Source organism: Lepidochelys kempii, chromosome 12 (genome assembly GCF_965140285.1).
Source record: "Lepidochelys kempii isolate rLepKem1 chromosome 12, rLepKem1.hap1, whole genome shotgun sequence".
Classification (NCBI taxonomy): Eukaryota; Metazoa; Chordata; order Testudines; family Cheloniidae; genus Lepidochelys; species Lepidochelys kempii.
The window spans coordinates 8,200,466-8,223,654 of NC_136391.1; the positions used below are offsets into that span (position 1 = coordinate 8,200,466).

General features: G+C 47.8%; 1 protein-coding gene across 13 annotated transcripts in view; it reads right to left on the bottom strand.

The window, feature by feature from the left end:
- The window catches only part of CPNE2 (copine 2), a 205,538-nt gene that overhangs the window by 43,545 nt on the left and 138,804 nt on the right, over positions 1 to 23,189 (bottom strand). For 5 of the 13 annotated variants that reach the window (XM_073307443.2, XM_073307440.2, XM_073307433.2 and 2 more), the window contains 2 exons: positions 11,221 to 11,457; positions 9,636 to 10,192 (listed from right to left, as the gene is read on the bottom strand). The exons of 7 other annotated variants lie outside the window; for them this stretch is intronic. In XM_073307443.2, the coding sequence (XP_073163544.1) occupies positions 10,085 to 10,192; positions 11,221 to 11,457 (345 nt within the window). In that variant the 3' untranslated portion in view covers positions 9,636 to 10,084. Of the gene's footprint in view, positions 1 to 9,635; positions 10,193 to 11,220; positions 11,458 to 23,189 lie in introns of those variants that run through there. One more of the 13 variants, XM_073307441.2, reaches the window with a different exon arrangement.

The following is a 23,189-nucleotide window of genomic DNA, read 5'->3' on the forward strand; positions in this document are numbered from 1 at the left end:
AAAAGAATAAGTGATGTCTTATGGAGCAAGCCAGATGAACCCACAAGGGAATAGATCTGATGAAGGCCAAAGGAAACCAGGTATTTCTTCTTAAGGCACAAACCCTAACTGTGCAATGACCTCTTCTCCCACACCTTTTATTTGTACGTGAAGCGTATTCCCTGAAACGGGCAGTACCTCAGCTGCCTCTCTACCCCCACCATCTCCGACAGCAATGCCTAGGGAACCGAACAGGTCCCTTGACTCCATTCACGTTTCATGGGTGTGGCTCTTGGGTTACATGGATTCAACATCCCCCTAACCTGTAGAAGTGCCCATTGTTCTAGGTCCAGCTATCTGCCATGTTTCCTCAGGCATTGTCTTTGGCTGACGTGCTTATGTTGCATCAACTCAAGACCTTGCACGCCACGGGCTCTAAGTGGACGTCCCTGCATAGCACTTAGTTACTGGTTCCTGAGTGCTCAGCTACTAAGGGACAGAAGTTGCATGAGAGACCTGACTCTTTTTAAAGCATAATGAATTATGCATGCAATAATGAGGCTGCAGGTGCCAGTGATCCATCTATTTCTGCACAGTTAGCCAGAACTGTGCACATCGCTTTACATCAGCCCTACAGGCAGATTTGTTGGGCCTAACCTCAAATGTGCTGGGCTTGCTTTTTGATTGGTGACGCTCCACCCACAACTGGGAGTTGACAAAATAGTCTGCTCCCTTCATTATGTGAAACGCTTGCTAGAGCCTCTGAGGGGGATAATCTTCAGAAGAACTGGTGTCGGTGCTTTCCTAGAGGGGAAGGTTATTTACTCCTAAGGGGAAAGCTGTCTGTTTACCTTCCTGTGCTTCAAAGCAGTGTATTCCAAGCGCACCCAGTGATTTGCTGGAGGAACAGTATGGGTGGGGGGAAGTAAATCAGAACATGCAGAAAATCAGCTGGCTAATCTGACAGTGAGTGGTGGCTCTTCAGGGTGGAGCAGAAAGAACGGAAATAGACATGCATTGCCTTGGGTTCAAGGCTTCTGCAGGAGAAGTTTGACATCATGGTAGCAGTTCAGTAATCGAGTTGCTGCATTTATTTTTAAATGCCAATTTCTCATTGCCATAACTTTACAGAGCATATGACTAATCTATCAAAAGACTCTGCAATAGTAAAATTAAAAATATTTGTCCGTGTTCATTTTAAGACTTGAGAAGTGAAGACACCTTTCCAGAGTAGAGGCATGCAGCCAACATGTGTATAATTTCCTTTGTAAGAACCAACTGAGATTCTGAGCTGTAGATTCCAGCCTGGAAGTTGAACACCCCAAAGTCTGGGTGGCGGTACTTTTGAGTTGTTTCAATCTATTGTAAAAAATAGCCATTTACAAGATTTAGAGCTATTTGGAAACCTCTTTCCCACCCTTCTTCCAAAGTTTGGAGGGTAAGAGTTGAATGGTTCATTAAGATCCATCTTTTGCAAAGACCAATATAACATACAAGGATTATGTAGCTAGACCAAGTCCTGCACTTAACTAAGAGCTGCATTTAAAAATCAATTCTGACTTTTACCTCAAGTAATAGCCAATAGATTGCACGAAGTAGCCCATGATGCGCAGAGAAGAGCAGCAGTTTTGCATTAAAATGGCAGCATTCCAAAGAAGCAGCTGAAATGCTGGCAACAAGGCTAGTACGCCAGTCAAGTTGAGAGATGACTAGGCAAGCTAGAAATAATGGTCATTCCAGCTTGTTACTGTATTTACTCCTGCGGGCAGCAAGGAGACACAGGAAGCTTCCACTACAGTTTAGCCTAAGGAGAAAAGAAATCAAGCCTAATAGAGTTTGATATGAGGATTGCTTGTCAATGGTTCTCATAATATAATTCAGGTTTTACATTTTATCTTTAAAAGTTGTTAATCTAGTTAGTGACCGAACAAAGCAGTAATTAGCGCTGAAGAGATCATTTTACTGATCAACAGCTCACGCAAACTCTTGGAGAACGTGGTTCTAATTAGCTAGATGCCCAATTTTTCCCAACTGGCACAGATCTTTCATCACTTAGAAGTTTATAATAGCTAAAAAACCACAAAGACAAGGAAACCCCAAACTCTCTTCCCAGTGTGAGGCAGGCTTAGTTTAGCCACAGTCCTTGCCAAAGCATAACTGAGAAGCAAGTGCAATGCTTCAAACACATGCATGCAAAGTAATTTAAGAGTTAATCTGTGAAATTGATTAAACCTTGTCAGACATCACTAGAGAAGTGCATTCAGGTTTTTTGTTTTTAAAATCTAAATGAACAGGATGATTCCTAAAGCCAACTGGCTAATGGCTGGGGGAAAGAAGTGGGGTCGATGCTCCAAAAAGCACATAGAAAGTGAAATCCCCCTACACAGTTAAACCCATTTTGGGCCTGATCCTGAGGAGTTGCTACACTGTGCAGAGCACAAGCTAGCTGGAGCGGGAGGGTATCACAGCTCACCTTAGCACTTAGTTAATGCTGCTCAATACAGGCCAATTCCCCAGCACTGCAGGAGCTCTGAAAATGGCTCGAATTTATGTCAGGCAACACATATGTGGCCTAGAGACAGCCCAGCTAAACCCCCTTTTCTTTGGTCATGCCCCCATTTCCATGCTATGCCAACATCGAGGGGAAGTGGGTCTGGGCTACCTGAGGCTCACCCAGACACGGGGAGTGGTCTCTCATCTCTGGTCTGGTTAAGCTGGCTTTAGAGCCAGATCCTGCTGGGTGCACGGCCCAAACCTTAAGTGCTTTGCTGACTCAGGGCCTTTGCTACCCTTATTGTGATGTATAACGAGCCATATCTTCACATTTAAGTTCCCTGCAGATGCAATAAAACCATCTCATAATAGGCGTGTCCTCGCTAATCAAAATGTTAAGGTTACTACGTGACAGCATAGACTGCACCATTCAGGGGAAAAACAAACAACCAGGAACTTAAAAGCTAAAAAATGAGTCGTTTAAGGAAGGCCCCATCATAATTTGCCCATGTGATAAACACATTCTTATCAAGTGTATAAGAATGTGTACATCATCACAGAACAAACACACACAGTCATTAGGCAACCCCAAGGTCTTTGCTAGAGGAAACGGGGGGGGGGGGGTGCAGTGTGGTGACCCCCGCAGCTGATCGGGGGAGTGCAGAAGAGATGATGAATCTGGTTGCCTGTGTCCTTTTGAAAGGGACTTGGGTAAACTTTGAGAGCTGGCAGTAATGTCCTCTCTTCTCCCTGCTCTGCACCTGACACAGATCTAAGGCCAGAATCCCACCCATTTCTTGTTACTCATCAGAGAGAAGCCCAGGAGAGGGGGACGGCACTCCACATCTTCACTCCCATGGGCAGCAAAAGAGTCTGTCTGGGCATGTGTTCTAAATTAGCCTGCAGCCATCTCCCACTTCCTTATCCAAGCTGAAGGGACCAATGCTTCATTCATCTGCCTTATTCAATAAGGCAGCATGGTCTGAACAGTGGGGTCCTCTAGACTCATAGATATTAAGGTCAGAAGGGACCATTATGATCATCTAGTCTGACCTCCTGCACAATGCAGGCCACAGAATCTCACCCACCCACGCCTAGTCTCCTTATTCTCCCCATCCATATGACACCACCACTTCAGGATCCCAGGCAGGGAGGAGGAGTGTGTCTGGGTGGGTGGGTGTCATTTGCCTTGGGGACCCTCAGTAGCACATGCAGGAAGGAGTCATGTGCACAGACTAACTGGAGAAAGGAAATAAAAGGGATCTGTGACACATGGCCAGAAAGGGTTAACCAGCCTGCAGGCTGAATGACCCAAAACCCACCTTTGAAGTCATGTGACAAGGTATGCGAATGGTAATGAGGGCCATTCGTGCTAAATAGGCTAGAACTTTGAAATGCAAACCTGTATTAGAAGTAATACTGATTGCGGGTATCTCGATTAGATTAGATGCTACCTGTAAACAGACAGGTTCCAGAGGAGCAGCCGTGTTAGTCTGTATTCGCAAAAAGAACAGGAGGACTTGCGGCACCTGAGAGACGAACCAATTGATTTGAGCATGAGCTTTCGTCATGAAAGCTCATGCTCAAATAAATTGGTTCGTCTCTAAGGTGCCACAAGTCCTCCTTTTCTTTTTGTAAACAGACAGTTCCTGTCTAACTATTGATTCAGAGATCAAAAGGGAATATTAACATTTTCGATGACTCTTGGGTAAAATAATGACAGGTTTCAGAGTAACAGCCGTGTTAGTCTGTATTCGCAAAAAGAAAAGGAGGACTTGCGGCACCTTAGAGACGAACCAATTTATTTGAGCATGAGCTTTCGTGAGCTACAGCTCACTTCATCGGATGCTGTAGCTCACGAAAGCTTATGCTCAAATAAATTGGTTAGGGTAAAATAATGTCATTGTTTGTATGTCTCTTTGAAGTTTGTAATAGACTGCCTAATGGGTAAATTGCCCTATGTTAATTTGTGTAACTAATTACTGGTGGTGTTTAGAAAGCAGAAGTTTATATCAAAAGCCTATTGTTTAACCAGGACTGTGTGGTCAAGTGGATGCTAGAAAACTGTATAAAAGATCCGTGGGTCCTGATTCTGTCATTTCAGGTCTGAGTAAGCTTCATCAGGGAAGTTGGAGTTGCAAGACTGAGGTCCCAGTTATGCTGGTACGCCCTGAATATGAGATATGGACATTGGACTATAACCTATTAACTGAATTCTAAAGGAACTCTTTGCAACTACAAAGCTCACCATCTCGGTTATGACTCTGAACCTCAATGGATTGAAATCATGCCTGTCTGCATATTGATCTTTTAATCATACTCGCTCTCTTGTCTTCTAGTTTAGTTAATAAGAATTGGCTGTAGCGTGCATTTGGGTAAGATCTGAAACATTCGTTAACCTGGGAGGTGATGCATCCGATCCTTGGGCATTGGTAGACCCTTTTCTTTTATATGATAAAATAAGATTTTCAGAAATCATCATATTTGAGTGGGTACCTGGATGGAGGCCTGAGGCTGGATCACTTTAAGAGAACTGTGTTGTTCGGACTTCTGAGTAACCAGTGAGGTAATAAAGAAGCTGGTTTATGCTGGCTTGGTAAATCTAAGTATTGGAATATCCACCAGCTTTTGGGGGGATTGTCTGCCCCATTCTTTGCAATTCAACCTAATTGAGTACCACAGCTGGCCCCCACTAGGACCCCGGTCACAGCTTCCAAAGCCAGAACAAAAATAACCCTGTAGGGGCCCAGTTCAGCCCCGTAATTCCACTGGCTGCAGGTTGTGACTTTGGGCTAGGTTTCAGGGGTACAGTAGGGGCTCCTAGCGTGGGGAGGAGTGAAGAGCTCTCTGGCTGAAGCCAAGTCCAGACTCTTGGGAGGAGCCTGTCTAGCCATCCTTGGAACCTAGAGGAGTTCAAGTGTGCAGCTCTACAACGGACACCCGCTTGTAGGTGGCCCCGTGAGCGGTTGCCTCTTCAATGCGGGTCAATGATTTCAGCACCAAGATGCATTCACAAGTTACAAAGGGCGTTCTCCCCCCCAACTGGCAAACTGACGGCTTGACTTGGGATCCCAGAATCAAGCTGGACTCCTTCCTTCCTGTGCATGAGCAGCAGCAATCAAGTCTTTGCAGGCCACATTAGGTCTTCATTTACACCTGAGTGACCTCCCCACCCCACCCCCTTCAGTAGGGAAGTACAGTACAACTGATTGGAACTTAAACAGTTCTGCTGAGGCACAAGAAGGCAGAGTCCAGCTCACGCCGCAGCGGCTGTGTTGGCTCTGCAGGGCGGAGAGACGTAAAAAAGCAGCAAACCCCCGATTTTATGCACAGAAAGCAGCAGCTGTGACTGAATAGGCACAAGAAGCAGATCTGTTGCCTACGACAGCAGCCTTTCGACACCGTCGCCGTTCAGAGCAGAGCTGAACGTGGAGGACTTGTTGAAACACAAAAGAAAACGGCAGACCGCCACAGGATTTCCGTAACCAGCCACAACGCACCAGCCACTTACTAATTCAGGGGCTGCAGCGGGGGAGATCTAGCATTGTATTCACGGATGAAAGGCCTCATGAAGTAAGCTCCCTAGGCCAGATCCCGCAAAGGTAGTTACATTTTGAATTTCCATTGACATCAATGGAAATAAGGAGCCTAAATACCTTTGAGGAATGGGGCCTTAGTCACTACAGGAGAAGTGGCCATGGGAGTAACTGCATGCTCTGGCATGCAAGGTATTTACTGGGAAAGCAGTCAGAGAGTTTAGATAACGTATAAAATATGATAGGACTGGCATGGTTGTTTCCATGGCATAGAAAGAGTCAGATAGTGTGACCCAGCACACCAGATCGCTCTTCCAAGGCATCATCTTCAAGGAAAACATGGAGCAGAAATGGTGTTACAGTGGCTATTTAGATTGTAAGTTCTCTAGGACAGGATATGTGGGTACAAAGCATAGCACAGTGGGACCCTGATCTCAGCTGGAGCTCTAGGTGCATCTGGTATGTACACATAAATAAATAAATACTGCCACCACATAGCTCTTCTGCAGTGTTTCTGTCAGTAGATCTCAAAGCACCTGACAAAGGATGGCAGCATCATATCCCCATTTTGCAGGTCTCCTCAGTCCCAGTCCAGTGTTCTACCCACTAGGCCTTCTGCCCTGCAAAGATCACTTGCAAAGGGAATTGCAGATCTGGGTAATCCTTCTATCTAGCCTTTTGGACCCCAGTAAAGGGTAAATTGTGGTGTCAATCAAGTGTCTTTGATTACAGAATAAATACAAATCTAGCTCAAGCCCCCCACCTTAGAGACACTTCCTGATAAGCACAGAAGTCCAAGAAAACAAAATACAGGAGGGAGTACAAAAGAGGGAGTTACGCATAGGTGCTTCCCCCTTCAGCAAGGGATGGGCAGAGAGTTGTGAAGGTCCCAAGGTTGCACCTTGCTAAATCAATTTAACAGCCAAATGGTAAAGCCAGGTCATTCCCCATAGCATCATGGCATAGTACACAGATAGGAACACAGGAGAACACACCTAATGTCTCCCATTACCGTACCATCTGAGCACCTCTCCAGCTACAATGCATTTCTCCTCACACCCCTGTGAGGCAGGGCAGTGCTATCATCCCCATTGTACAGATGGGAACTGAGGCACTGAGAGACTAAGTGACTTGCCCAGGGTCACACAGGAAGTCTGTGGCAGAGCAAGTCTTCCAAATCCTAGTCTAGCATCTTACCCACTGGACCATCCTTCCTCTCTATCCAACTGCATACAGTAAGTGCCTGCTCCTTAGCACAAGGAAACCTCGGTAGCCACCCCACAGGAGCAGGCAATGAAAGGTTCTTGCCAAGGGACACGCTGGATAGAAATGCTACAGGTGTTGGTATCATCAGCCAGCTAACCATCTGCAATTAACTGTGAATGAGACTCACCAGAGCAGAATCCAGGGCTTGGCACCAGGAACCTGGGCACAACGAAACAAAGCAGAGCATGAAGGGAAGGAGCCAAGTGGACCCCCGGCACGCCTGTCTCCCCTGCCACTGACAGCCTTCTTCACTGCCGGGCCTGGCACTGCATAGACCCTGTCTCAGGTCTGGCTGCTGCTTTGCCCAAAGGAAGCTGCCTCCACCCCTCCAGTTCCTTAGGTTCCTGAGGGCGGGGCGAGGCAGCTGACAATAGGGCAAAGAACCCGCCAGTCAGGGAGCGCTGGCGGGCCAGTAAAGCGAGGGGCGCGTGTTTGGGAGGGGATTCTGCAAGGGAGCGAGGGCTGCCACTCACTGGGCTCCCTTGTTTGAGCTGACGCTACGCTTTGGTCTTAAGAGCGCATCTCCGGCTGTTGCAGGCTGGGTGACGATTTACTCCGCTCGAAGCCAACTGCCTGGCTAGAGTAAAAATAGAGCCTGGCTTTCTCCAGTGCACTGCGCAGGAAAGGCCATTCCCCCCCGAGGGACTCAGCAAGAGCAATAGGGCAGATCCCAAGAGTGCAATGAGGGGGTAGGCGGACGGTAGCTGCATGCGCTCAGCCCACAAGCTGTGCCATTCGGGACGGTTTTATCTGGCCTGGCTCATGGCTCAGTTCCTGAGCAGTCTGAAAGCTTCCGTACAGACATTCCCTGAGAGGCAGCAAGGTTTACCAGCGTCCCCCAACAGGCCCACCCACTGCTCCACCAGCATCACTGAGCTGGGAATGAAGAACGGCTCCTGGGGGAGACCGACACACTTTTGGCCCCAGACGTGAAAAAGCTGCCAAATAAGCCAGGGCGACCCTTCGCGTTGCAACATCAGCGGCGTTATTGCCTCTGAGAGGCCTTTCGGCCTCGCTCACGTAGAGTCATTGGTTTAATATCAGATGCCTCCCCATGGAGCGGCCTGGATCTGGGGGAAGGGCGCAGGGCCTCTCCAGTTACTCTAACGACAGGCTCCGAGGTTACTGCATGGAATCAAGGTTTTACAGCACAACGAGAACCAGAGCCACGCGAGTCAGAAGAGACGTCCCTGTCGAAACAGCAGCGTGCCGCGGAGCGAGGAGACGTGCAGTGACTCACCCTTTCCCCAGGTCGGACTTCTAGCTAGACCAAGTGCAAGACGCACACCTGGCAGGACAGATCTGTGTGTCGCTGCCATACCCATGGCAGGGAGACTGGGGCATTACATAAAGGCCACCTTGCACAGCCGTTGTGGGTTTCAGCTGCTGGTACTGCCGGCGAGGAATTCTGCATTGCTCCATGAGAAAAGGGGAGGAGGGGGCGTTCTGCTGCTGGAGTCACTCAGGGGGGACCTGCATAACCGACGGGTTTTGCACTGCGCTCTGAAAGCGGTCGGACACATCCTTGGGTCTGGCCGGAAGCCATTCCACAGCCACGCACATCCTGCGCTCAGGGGCAAAAGACCTGAAGGGAAAAATAATGCAAGGCCAACAATGCACCCTTAGAAGGCAAGAGCGGAGGTCACTTTTGTTTAGAGTATTTAGGCTCCTCTTTCTTCCTCTACTTCAATGTCTACATGCTAGACATAGGTAGGACGGCCATCTGGCTAAGGCACTGGATTGACACTCAAAAGATCTAGGGGCAACTTCCTGGCTCTTCCACAGACTCCCTGGGTGACCATGGGGCAAATCACTTCGCCTTGATGTGCCTCAGTTTCCCCTCTTTACACTGCTGTCTTACCTTGCAGGGGTGTTGTGAGGGTTGATACATGAAATGTGTACAAGATGCTCCAACACTATCACTATTATTGTTCTAGTCAGGGACCCCATTGTGCTAGGTGCTGCACAAACAAAAGATGGGGCCCCCTTAAACATCAATCTCGGTCAGACAGAAGACCCAGTCACGAAGTTAATCACGTAATTAAAATTAAGCATCTGCTTAAGTCCATCTGAATTCTGCAAAACACTTCCACACTTGTGCTTCGCTTTAATCACATGCTTCAGAGCCACTGAAGTCAAAGGGACTTAAGCGCTTGCTTCAATGCTTTGCTGAATCAGGGCCCCAGTCAACCATTTAAGATAGAAGCAAAGGTGAGACCCAACCAGGGAACGTTCTTGCCAAAGGAGGAGTAAGATATTCGCACGATTACCCCGACAGAGCAAGGCAGCCAGCATTAAATGCTGTACAGGGCGCTAAGAGGCCGTTCTGCACTGGACCCAAACAACAGACCCAGGCCTGGCTTTTAAATATCTGAGTTTCTTTATTAACCTGAGTATAACAAATATAACATGTACACAGTATAAAAATGACCATAGAGCATGAGAGGGTTATGGGTACAACACAGATACGTGATCTATACACAGGAGTGGGTGATAATATATTAAACATTTTGTCGTTTGGAAAAAAGCAAGTTCTGATCTGTAAAAATTTTAATCCCATTCCACTAAAATTATACAAAGTGCCTTCAATACTTAAAAGTGACGGGAGGGAGGCAGGAGAGGTCTCCGTTCAGCCCGCGACCGTTACCCTGGCCCAGGAACGTACAACGCCAATCTAGCGGCTTCTCCGGGTTGGAGAGCTTTTAATAAAATAAACGAATTAAATTAAAAGAGTACAAAGGTTTAAAAGCATGTGAGACATGCACCCTCCGGAAATCGGCAGCATGCAGACAACACCGATGCTCTCAGCCCTACACTGGCTCCGAGCTGAGGGGAGGCAGATTTTGATGCTTGAAATACTGAACGACTTGCTGGGGGAGTTCTGCCAACACCGCTTTGGCCAAAGTTTCTTTAGGTGCCTGTATAAAAAAAGAACAAACAGGCCAAATGATTTATTGTCGTCACTTGTGCCCAGCAGCTGCCCCGGCGGGTCACTGGACTGGTATTAAGGCCCATGTACAATTACCAGGGTGGGTGTAGGCCCACCTGCGGTTACCAGGTTTTCATGCAAGCCCAGGTGCTGGTAGAGAAGGTAACAGTTGCCACGGTGGCTTTAGATCACGCCCACTCACCACTACAATGGAAGCCAGCAGGGCTGATACTAGAGAATGTGCCTTGGTACCCTGCCTCTCTTTCTCCCGGCATCCCAAAGCACTTAGAGCGTTGAGTCAGGCAGTTACCCTGCAGCGACTGTGCAGCATGCATTACGCACTCGCTAATCGCTCTCACACAGCCTTGGGCAACAGCAGCTGCTCTGCAGGGAGACGGGATGATGGCCCGGACACCGGGACTATCCTCCCAGCGCTATTGCATGGGATTGCTCGCTGCATAGCAGGAACTTCACCTTAGCCCCGATGGAGTCTGAAAAGCTTCTATGCAGAGGAGGCAGAATTGCCCAGTGGTTATGGCCCAGGACTGAGAGTCAGGGATTCCAGGTTATAACCCCACCGCTGCCACCAACCTGCTTCGTGAGCTTGGGCAGCATCACTTATGCTCTCTTTGCTCCGGCCTGCAAAACAGATGCAAGTGCCAAGCCTTGCTGCCCAGACTCACGCTTATCTGCGCTTTGGTTTTGCTGGCAGTCTGGAAAATGCCAGTAACGTCCCCTGGGTTCACGTCTCCTCTGCAGCAATGCACCACATGAGAACTGGGTAGGACTCCCAGTCTAGCAAGAGGGCTTGAACTCTGACTCTGAGCCGGGAGTGCGTACCTAGAATTCTGTACAGCATGAAACGTATGAGCCTGTCCCCTCTTCTTTAACTAGGGAAATGAACAGAGCACGCCAGTTCTGGGGCATTTCCCCCGTGGGACGGGTCTCTGTGGCTGACTGACACCCTGCTGGAAATGGACCGGGTCTGGCGGGCACAGCAAAGCCGCCTGCACTTACGCTGCGGAACTCGCGGAAGGGCACGAACTGCACAATGTCCCGCATGGCTTCCTCGCCGGTATAAGACCGGAGCACGCGGTTATCCCCATCCAGGAACTCCATGGCTGCAAAGTCCGCGTTGCCCACCCCCACGATGATGATGGACATGGGCAGCTTGGAGGCCTGCACCACGGCGTGTCTCGTCTCGTCCATGTCGCTGATGACACCGTCCGTGATGATCAGGAGGATGAAGTATTGCTGGGGAGATAGAGCCGAGAGTGAAATCAGCCGCGGCGCTGCCGGTAGGTTATCGACTCCAGGCTTCTCCCAGCCCCGTGCACGCCCCCACAAAGACTTGTTCGAGGGGGAGAGGAAAGAGTTAACACGGACACAGCCCCAGTCCATGTGTCTGGGCGATTGCAGTGCTGAGAGATTGCAGATGCCTTTCCCATATGATATGGGCAAGTCAAGAGCCTAAGTGATTTAGGAGCATAAGCGCCACTGACTCTCAATGAGATTCACTTTCAATGGGACTTGCGCGCCTACATCATGTTGAAAACCCCACCCGTAGGTGCCTGAACATGAACTTTGCAACCTAACTTTGGGCTCCTATTTCAGAAAATTTGGGCCAGTGTCTCCTCATGGTCCACCATCCCATCCAGCTATATCCATCCTCCATCAACCCGCTGCTCTGAAGCCCTGTAGGCCCCTTACTCACCTCCTCAGACCTCTCTCCTCATCATTCGCCAGGAGACTTGGTCTCCTCCTTGTTGCCTTACATTCCTGCAACCACCCTTCCATCAGGAAGAGGCTCAAGCCAAGATCCCTCCTGGTCACTGGTCACACACCCAGCCACCTCCCTTATGGTTTTCCTCACTGACCCTCTGGACGTTTGCTCCCAGCCTTCCCACATCTCCACTAGCAATGGCTGACTCACCCGGAGGAAAGCCCTGAGACTGAAGCCACCCATGGGTTAGCACCCTCTACCGCACCCATCTCCCATCTTCTAAGAACTATCTAGTTCCCAGGTGTCACCTGCCTAGAAGCTGGTTGGTTTTCCAAGCATTCCAAATGCACCTTGGCACAACTGGTTCTGAGTCTCCAATGAAACTTAGTACAATTCTCGTGATCTTTACTCACTCTCACCCTCTTCTCTTCCTCTTGTATTGCTTATTGCCTGTGTTTGTCCCATTAAGACAAACAGGTGAGAGCTGTGGCCATTTAATCTTTGTTAAGTGGACATTTGATAAATATTAGATACCTGTAGCAGAACCATTAGGGGATCCCCTGGGTGAAACCAACTCTTGTGAGCCCCTGGGATCCAGTATACGATGCACAGTGTTCAACTGCTTTGGGGAGGCAGTGTGGCGAAGTGGATAGTGCACTAGACTGAGACTCAGGATACTTGAGTTCTAGTCCCAGCTCTGACACTGGCCTGAGGAGTGACCTTGGGCAAGTCTCTAAGCCTCAGTTTTCCCATTTGTAAAATGGGGACAGTGATCCTGGCCTCCTGTATAAAGCGCTTTGAGCTGTACTGATGAGAAGAGCTAGAGATTATTATTAACAAAACTTGCCCCATTTCAGTATGAGTTTTGCTTCCATCACAGGGAGTCCAAGATTCAAGTTTGCTCAAGGGGTGTGAGAAGCAACGTGAGCCAAAACCCAGACAAACCAAACCTGGTAATTTACACTGCTCTTCTCCATAGCCCATTACCGATTCACTGTGCTAGACAGTCCACATCTCCCTCAGCCTTCTATGCTATTGACTGGACTACGTAAATTCCATCCATTCTAGTCACCAAGGGCAAAATCACTCTGAGCAGAAAGCCAACAAACGGCCTAAGTATCAACAAATGGGCCAAATATCACTTCAGCTCTCAATAAAGGGCTTACAATGGCCTGAGGTGTATGTCTACACTGCAATTAAACAGACGCAGCTGGCCCATGTCAGCTGACTCTGGCTTATGGGGCTGTAAAATTGCAATGTAAATGAGCAGGCTTGGGCAGGAGCCCAAACTCTGGGATGCCACCAGGAGTCCACGGGCTGTGTGCCGACCCTCTGCCCGGGGGTGAACGTCACCCAGTAACAGCCAGGTCCTGATGCTTCAGCAGCGAGCAATGGTTCCAACTCAACTGTTTACGGTCAACTTTCCCCACTCCCACTGGGTCATTACCTTGTTTCTAAAAGAAAAAGAACAAAACGGTTCTAATTCTATTCAAAACAACACAGGTGTGTCCCCAGGGCTGTGGCTACAGGAGTGCTGCTTATTTGGCAGGAAGTAAAACAGAAGAGGGAAGTGAGATCTAAATTCCCGTTCAGTCCCTGCTGACCACTGATAGAAAGGTTGTAGATTAACTAGTGCAGCTCACCGGGAAGACGGGGAAGGGATAAGAAATACATGGACTGTGTGTCAGATTTGGGGAAACATCTACAATTGTGGAGCGAGAATGCTCCCTGCAACGTTACTGAGTCAAACCCAAGTGGGGGTTTTGCCTCCAAATACACTACTATTAAGCAGCCTAGGGATGCACCCAATCCCTGCTTAGATGCAGGTGTAACGATGTCTGTCATGGGTCTTCCCATGCACCGCCAAGACACTCATCCTACTGGCTAATGAAACTGCCTCAACGAGTACCACCTGTCCCTTCGACTCAGAGCCCAGCATTTTAAGAGTTAAAGGGGTCACCAGCCATGCTTTGGCTCCCCTGAATTTTAACCTGCTTCAAACATTTCCAACCATCTTAACTTTTAAAATCACCGGATTATCGACTGTTCGGGCCAAAATTTCCAAGTGAGCCCATCCAAAGGGCACCCCCAGAGCTTGGCTTTACATGTGCAAAACCTGCAGCTGACCAAAGCTGCTCGTTCTGAAGGTGCAAAACTCCAGGGGTGCAGCCAGTTTGGAAGTGCGGGCAGGAGAAGGGCGTGTGAAGGGGTTTTACTCTTCTAGCCCCTGCTCTTGCAGTTTTAACCCTGGCTGCTGTAGAGCTAAACTCCGGCACAGAGCCTGCCTCTCCCCTGGGAGCAAAGTAGTGCAGAGCTCAGGTACATCTCCCTTGGTTTTCAGTTAAGATTTTTAGCTGCCACACAGCTTACGGCACCCTTCATTGTGTTATGCTCTAAAGATGAGAGAGCTTTATAGCTGCACTGTCGAGGCGACAACTCCTTGGGCCAACATCATCCTCCATTTAAACACCATGAAGTCAGCTATATTGGAAATAAACCTAGCCCCATGTCCTTGGTGAGGACTCCTCTGGACTTACAGACATTGCTCGCTATATTCAGCACCAGAACTATTCCATGCAGGTCTAGGGTGAGTCCTACCCAGCACCGGAATGATTCCATGCAGTTCTGTGGTGAGTGAGATTGTGTGCACAAACACACACAAACACACACACGCACCCCCCCGGTGAAAATGGCTGTGCAATTGCAAAGAGGTCGGACGCCCTCAAGGCGGATGTGCATTTGCTTATGACATTTCCATGACAACGTCATTCCAAGGGGTGCAAGATGACTCAGTGATGCACAAGCATTTGAGCTCTTCCCCACTTCCTACACCGGAGGTAAGCAGGCCGGAAGAGATTACCTGACAGAGCAAGAGCTGTGATTTCTCTCCCATCAACCTCCAGCGCTGCCAGTGGAGATGTAACAGCTTGAGACAGAGGCCCTGCTCTCCAGGTCACTTCTAGTTAAGGCAAAACTTTGGTGCAGAAATGTGGAAATCCCAGTCAAGTCAGTTATCATTCGGCTGCTTCTGGTACTCCCTAAATTGCCAGTAAAACACAGAGGACTGGTTTAACTGGGAATTGGTCCTGCTTCAAGCAGGGGGTTGGACTAGATGACCTTCTGGGGTCCCTTCCAACCCTGATATTCTATGATTCTATGACTGAGCCCGTGTGCCAGGGTTTGACTGCATTTCAGACCACACTCACTCTCTTCATGAGAAACAAACGCCATATAAGTAAAAAACACAGTTCACCTGAGCTTGGAAAAGGCTTACTAACACAGACCTACGATTAGATCAGACCAATGGGACCCATAGAGTCTAGTTTATTAGTAACACCCAAATCCATGTGTTTAGGTGGAAGGCACAAACTCACAATGATATGCTTAATTGTGCAATGCTTTCCCAGGAAGGGGAAATTTTTTCCTGACCCCACCTGGTGATTGGATTATGCCCTGAAGCGTGAGGGTTGGTAGCACCTGTGTTTCTTGGTATAATTCCTGGTGCTAGCTTTGCGCATATGTATGTATCTACTCATGCACAAACTGCCCTACCGAATCATTTTTGGTTATGAACATTAAAGAGACAAGCTTCAAACTGCTTAACTGATACAGCTACAAAACAAGGCTGAGCCTCACTCCAGCTACCATTCCTTGTCAACTGCAATGACACTTCCTGATGTATCTTGCACTGCTTCTTCTACTTTGGAGAGTTCCAAGTAAGGGCTCCCCTCTGAGAAGGCCCTATGGCCTGCCTTCTGGGGTTCAGCTTTCTGGGAAGATAGCAAGAGCTTTCTAGTAGTCCGTTACTGCCTCAGTGGGGTATAAAGGAATCTGGCAGCTATCAGGGACCAGAGCCACTGTGTAGACAGGACCACTTCCATTGCCCCTGAAGGTCACTAGGAAGCCAGTGCAGAATGCTTGCATTGTCCTGGCTCATTTAATAACCAGGCAGCTGCATTCTCCACCAGGGACTTGATCCTGCAAGGCGCTGAGCACCCATGGCGCTTACTGAAATTGATGGGATTTGAAGGGACTTGGCACCTTGCTGAACTGGACCTTTAGGTGAAATAGGCTTTCAAAGGTAGCCCCAAGAAGGCTCATTACAGCAGGCCAGCCTGGAAGTGGATAATTGTGGTATGGTCCAATTCAGGGAGGAAGGGCCAAGCAGCTTCTGGATCAGCTGAAGATGGCAGTAGTATTATGAGCCAGCTTTGGAGACCAAGAGCACTAATGGACCCAATAAGACCTCAAGATTGCAATCTGCTAAGACTAAGGCCTGCTATGCCCTTCTTTACAGAGCGATCAGTCCCAGCCTCTCAATACCTCCAGACATTTGTCCCCTTCCTTCCAGCATCACCTCTGTTGTCTGGATAAAGCTCAATTCACCCAACTTGCATCAAGGGGCTCTGGGTAAAGTAAGTAGAGTGTAGAATCCAGGTTCTATGACAAAGGGAGCTGAGGATCATCAGCAAATGGATGCTGCTGCAGCCCACATATCTAACCATCAGTCTTCCCCAGCAGCCTGGCACCCATCAGACAGGATGGGTGACGGAACCCCACAAGAGAGCCCTCAGAGGAGATCAGTGATTGCCTCTCAGCACCCCTGAGAGGGATGAGCAGATTCTACTCCAAAGCAATCCCATCCACTTATGTCCTTATGGTCAAGCACATCTAGAACTACTGAACAGTCTGGGAACATAGATGGCTGATCTTTGTTCACTGACAGGGGAACCAAAAGTCCGGTGCGGTCTCCATGCTAGAGTGAGACTAGGTTTACAAGGAAAAAGGAAACAGGGAGAATTTCGAGGATGCTAGTGTAGACCTGCTAATATTGATCTTCTCAATAACCTTCCCCAGAGAGGGAGGTTCAAGATATGGTGGATATTGATTCGTGTCAAGACTAACCGCTTATGGGATAAGTGGCACCCTGCCTTAAAAAAGAGAAGCATTAAACAGCCTCATTAGTATCAGAACCAAGCTCTCCTCAATGGCTTTTACAAAGGTCCATCTGACAGGTACATCCCAAAACGCCATCAACAAAACCTAGTCAGACTTAGCCAAAAGATCCCCAGATCCTCTTTGATACTGTATCCCTGGAACTTGGTACTGCCATGGATCTGAGCAGTCCTATTCATGAAGATGGAGTGAGAGATACCCACCACTCTCCAACAGGAGGAAGCTTGAATTCAGTCATACTGTCCATCACCAAGAGGTGATCCACTAGTCAAAACTTTGCAGTTGTCATGGTGGAGACGCAAAATCTCTGACGTCCCCCACAACTATAGGTAGGGTGAAAAAACTTCTGTGTCACCTTCAGTTGGATTTGGAACATGTCTCTCCCTATTTGCCTTCCCCTACCATCACTCCCCTATCACGGGAAAGCGGAATTGAAGCAGTGAGCTTTAGCTCTTTGCTGGGAAAGCAGTAAGGTCCATGCTCATTCCAAGCTCTTGGAGACGTGAGCTCTGCAGATCCAGGCCAGGTGCCCAGAAAGCTTCGTCTCCCAGTGTTTGTGAATCTCGCCCTTGTGGATGCTAGTTTCATTGTTCCTCAGCAACACAGCAGCTGTGCAAGGTCACAGTCTGAGAGAAAAATCTCTCAGAACTCTGATCCAATGCTACAGAGGGCTGGTCAAAGAGAAGTGCCACCGTTTTTGAAGTATTTTTCAGGGGTCACAACTCCATAACACCTATTGGATGGCCTGCACGGATCTGTATGCAACAAAAGGACATGCAGGTCCTAGAGTGCAGTCAGCAGTCCCTTCCACCAGGACTTACTCCAGGCCTGGACTTCGGGAGGCCCCGCTGGTGACAAAAGTCAGCCTTGGTTGTGTTAGTCCCCTTGGAAGTATGAGAGCCAGAGAGAACCAAAAGATCTGACTGTGTCCAGCAGCCTTGATACAGCACCCTTTTTACATTTTTTACAACCAAGGATGGTCTCTTCTCCACCAACACTGCAAGATCTGGAGGAAACATATCTGAGGGGGGAGTGAGATGTTTTGAGGGTCAACAGTAAATGCTCAGAGGTCACCCTAATCACCAAAGAACCAGCTGTCCTATTCAGAGCCTGAATCACTCAAGCTGATGCTTCTCACAGCTGACATGTCTTGCGTGCTAGTTAACAGAGAACATTTAATATCAAAAGATTTAACTCCATGAAAAAGCACCACCGATTATAACCACACAGATTCAAACATGCCCTTAATTACAAAGAACTCCACACACTCTGCTCACAGGCTTTTATCTCATGCCCTTTGACGATCCTAAGCTGGTGTGAAAAGTTAATGGTTTTGTCTGAAGTTATTTGTAAGCACCATTGAAATCTTGCTTTTGTTCTTCCATCCTCTTCTACAGAAACATCCGGTCATTAGCTGGCTGGGCATTGGTGCCCTTTCCTGTAATGGGGGCTCCAAGAAGGGTCTGTTGTGATAACTGGGCCTACCAATCCAGCCTAATTGTGAGTTCAGCTGTAAAAATTTGTCACGGTAACATATAATAAAGCATGGTCTAAACAGATGCAAGAGAACAGAGACAGAAACTATTTTAGTCGAAACCAAAAAGGCCACATCAGTATAATCCAAGGACTGTTGAAACGATGCTTCTTAAAAACAGATGACATGGAGCGGAAGATAATGAACCCAAAACTGGTGGGTTGGATATTAGGCCTAATTGGTGGACAAAATTATGGGGGGATGGGCTTTCCACCCACCATTCCCTTTGTGGGAAAGAGACTTTTCGGGGGGGGGGGGGGAAGAACTCTTTGGAAGAAAAGACAAGAGACTACTGCAGCATCATGGCTCCACCCCCATCGTTTCTTGGCACCTCGGACCTTCTTCACCCTGATCCTGAGAGGTGTACTCCAGAGAGAGGGAGCCAGACACTGCTTCCCCCTACCAGCTCCAGCTGAATTCCAACCACCACCTGGGATGACCGCCCTTACCATCCAGACACTGTCAAACAAGGGAGGTTTTCCTTCGAAAACTGACTTTAACAGCAGCTCCAGCCCATCTCAAGCAATTTCTCTTTCCCCAAAAGGACAGTTGTTACCATCTTTGATACCATCTAAGAGAGTGTCAAAAAGGGGGTGGGGGTTCCTTTTCAAACTCTCTCTAGCTACAGGGAAAGGGAACAAGAAATGCTGTTAAAAGGGAAGCCTGACTCACTACTTTACATTTCAAATGCTTTAACTGGTTTCCCCTTCTTTTCTGTATCTTTAATAAAAGGCTAAAATGATGTTTAATGTTGTTTTTGCCATGGTTCTCAGCTGGCTGAGGTCTCTGTATACCCAACCCCAGACTTTATTTAACGCTGGCCAGTGACTGGGCTATGTTTACACCCTTGGCTCATCTAGGCCATCGAAAATTAATACAATGCACCAGTGTGTGATATTCATAGCTCACTTGCTCTATGTTGATCAGACATGGGCTTGGATCAAGCCACCCAGATCTGAGCACCTCCCAGCCTGGGGGAACTTTGGAGGGGGGCGGGGTCTTAGGAAAAATGGCGTGGGGCTCATGGGCACTCAGAACAGCTAAGATGAAAGGAAGTACATGTATTAGGTGAATAAGTGACCCACCCTGACTTATTAAAAATGGGTCCCATGGTTCCAGCCCCAGTTTAAGAAAACCACTGATCAGCCGCAAACTCTTTGCTAACAAAATATCACTGATGCTAAGGATATGTCTACGCGGCAATAAAAGACCCCACAGCCGCAGTTGGCCCAGATCAGCTGACTCAGGCTCACAGGGCTCAAACTTACGATGCAGATATTCGGGCGTGGGCAGGAGCCTGGGCTCGGAAACCCTGCGTGGGGGGCGGGTCCCAGGGATTGGGCTCCAGCCCGAGCATTGACACTACTAATTTTAGCCCTGCAGCCCGAGTTCTGCGAGTCCCAGTCAATTGACCTGGGCTCTGAGACTCGGTACTGTGTTTTTTTTTTTATTGCAGTGTAGACGTAGCTTAAGAGTTTAACAGGATCCAAAAAAGGTCTCGAAGTTTATGTAAATAACAAGAAAATTCAAGAAAATTCTTATAATAATGCTGTTTTTTTCATAACAAGCGTTTTGAAATGGATATAAACCCTCATGCTTCAAGGCATAAACTAACGCCTACCCAATGGGGGCTAGGAAGCATATTTCATTATGAGCCGATTGCCCCACATGTGCCTACTGTGTGGCTCTTACTCCTTCCTCTGGAGCAGCTGCTGCTGGCCACCAGAGCTGAGCGAATCACTGATTTTCAGCCAAACCAGAAAAATCTCTTTTCTTTTGAACAGAAATTTAAATAAATAAATAAATAGAAATCTTCATTGGGGTCGAACATCACATTTTCAATACATATTCAAATCGACATTTTGTTCTAACAATGTCATTTCAAGCCAACATTTTGTTCTGAAAATGTCATTCGAAACAAAAGTCTGACTCTAAACCAACCATTTCAACCCTTTTGAAATGTTTGTTTTCAGGTTTTTCTTCTTTATTTTGGCTGAAATGATTCACCAGATTCGATCCAAATTCGTGAATAGTTCCAGGACTCCCAAAACCGCATTCTTCATGCGTTCTGTTATACCTAATGTTTTCCTTAAAGCCACAGCTTCTGAAGTCAGGGAATTTTGTGAGGAATCTCACCTTTCATCTACAAAAGAATAAAGGATGTTTCTAGCCCACCTGGCTGTTGAGAAGAGCTTGAAAAGATGACCCCTAAAGGCTCAGAAAACTGAAACAATGAAAAAGAACCTCAGTTTTCTGCAACCGCATGATTATTTAAATCACTTGTGATTTCTGAATCCTTGAGGTTGGTAATGCTGTATTATCAGAGAGATTTAGGGAGCCGACCCTCAGCCTCCAAACACTTAAAATAAAGCCAATCTGGCAATGGAAAAAGACTGGATTATTTTACACTCTACTGAAAAGATCCAGTTTCCAGTGTGGATTTTGCTACATGATTAGGGATCAGAGGGCTCTAGCTAAACCAAGGGAACCATGAATCTGACAGCTGTGTAGTTATAAATACACACATGGACACAGCTGCAGAGAACGTAACAAGGGATTTTTGTCTGGATATCAAGAATATACAGAGTTATCAGAATCCATGGCAACAAAAATTTTGGAAGGGATATTAACCTCGTGCTTCTGGGCTTGAGACAATTTCTAACATGGGGTTTTTACACCTTCCTCTGCAGCTGCTGACACTGGCCACTGTCAGAGATGGGACACTGGGTTTGATCTGGCCTGGCAATTCCTATGAGCAAGGAGTAAATGTAAAAAACACCATGGGCTGAACTTGGTGCTGATTTCCTCCCCATACAACTCTACCAGCTTCAGACATAAAACAGTGCAGAATTTGCCTCAATGCATGTTAAAAAAAGTCGGTTTCCCTTTGTTCTTTCTCTCTGTGAAATTGGCAATGGCATCAGAGACAAGCACTAAAAGGCATGCAAGAGAGAAGGAGGGAGTAAAGCTCAACAACTGTTATATCAACAGGATATTTCAAAGGTTAAGTGACATCTGATAAGATCATCCTTGGGATTACGGCAGAGCAATCTGGCAAGGACACACGATCAGAGCTGGTGGAGAGCAGCAGATCCTGGGATGTCGTAGCTATCTATCTCCTTGTTGGACTGAAATGAAATTCTCATCTCCTCACTGCATTTATCCCTTTAACTTTTGAGCCTGGGTCAATGGAAATTGCTTAATACTCATATCTTCTTCTCAAGCTCCACACCTAACAGGAGACCATGGGTCTCCGTCTCCTTTCACAGGAGCATAACTCCACCGACCTCAGTGTTATTCGAAGTTATTCCTGTGCCTGTTATTCCTGATTTATACCATCAAGAGAGAATCAGGCCCTGAGGCTACAAAAATCCAGCTGTAAATATGCTTCTATTTTTTTGACATTCCATTAACCAGGAACATTTCCCCAAGAGTCTATATTTTATTGTGTCACTCTACCATGACATACCCCAGTGCCGCAGAGTCATTAGAGGAGCTGTTATTAGACAAGGATTACTTAGGCACTCAGGCTGTGGTTTTCAAAGGGGCTTTAAGGAGCAGGGCATACAATTCCCACTGAAATTCAATGGAAATGGGTGCCTAACTCCCAGAGGTCTTGTTGAAAGCCCCTGGCCCCAGTCTCATCGAGGACTGCAACGCAGGCCACCTGAGTCACCATGCTGTTTCCAAATCCTGATCCGATGGGCAACTGTGATAAACAGGAACTCAGAGATTTCAGGATGGCCACACAAACCTTCCCCTAATGTGCAATCAAATGAAAATTCGCAGGATTATTTTCCTGAGAACAGTCTTACAAAAGCAATTGCCCCAGATGAAAAGGCATCAGCAATTTCATCAGTGTGACTGGGGGCCAAATTTCCAAAGGCGTTTAGGGGCCTACCAGATGCAGATAGGTGTCTATAATACCATCTAAAGCAGGTTAGGTACCTAACTCATGTCAAAATCAATAGGAATTAAGCACCTAACCTGCTTAGATGGTTCTGTAAACCTCAATAGGTGCCGATCAGCACCTGTGGGAATCTGGCCCCGTGACTGGTATCCACATGAATAGACACAAAGAACAGCCATTCAACCAGGGTTGGGAGGGTATTTTTCCCCAGCACTGCATATCTGGCCAGATACATTATTTCCATCGCATTCTGAAGCAACAGGAACTGGCCACTGCCAATGGCTGCCTGCTGGACTAATTGGACCAATGCTGTCTGACGACCCTTACACCCATACAGCAACCTGATGAAATGTCGCTTGGTGGCATTCAATGCCCGTCCTGATGGCACATTTGCTTCTACTGTTTGAGGGTCCAAGTGACCCACTTCTCCCACTATCTGAGGCTCTGGGTTCCCATTGCAAACTCCCAGGACTCCCTGCCTCCTGTCAGCACAAGGGCCTGGGCTTCTAGCAAATCCTGCAAAGCCCGCTGTGGCCCGAACAGACCCAATTTTGGCTGCCAACGCCAGAGCAGCGGGGTGAAGCGTCTGGGGCAACATGCCACTTGCGTGCGCACATGGGGGAGGTGTCGGGGGAGCAGCCCGGGCTCCCTCACACTCCAGTCACTGCACAAATCAAGTAAGTTTTATACACACCCTTGTAGGCTCCATTGGAACCCACTCGCTACATCAGGTTTAGATCAACCTCTGGGGGAGCAGCTCTCCCCACAGCTCCTCCCACTCCCAACACAGAACTTCAGCGACCCCACTCCTTTGCGGACCAGGACAGGCCCTCTCTCTCCTTGCCCAGACACACCGTCACTAT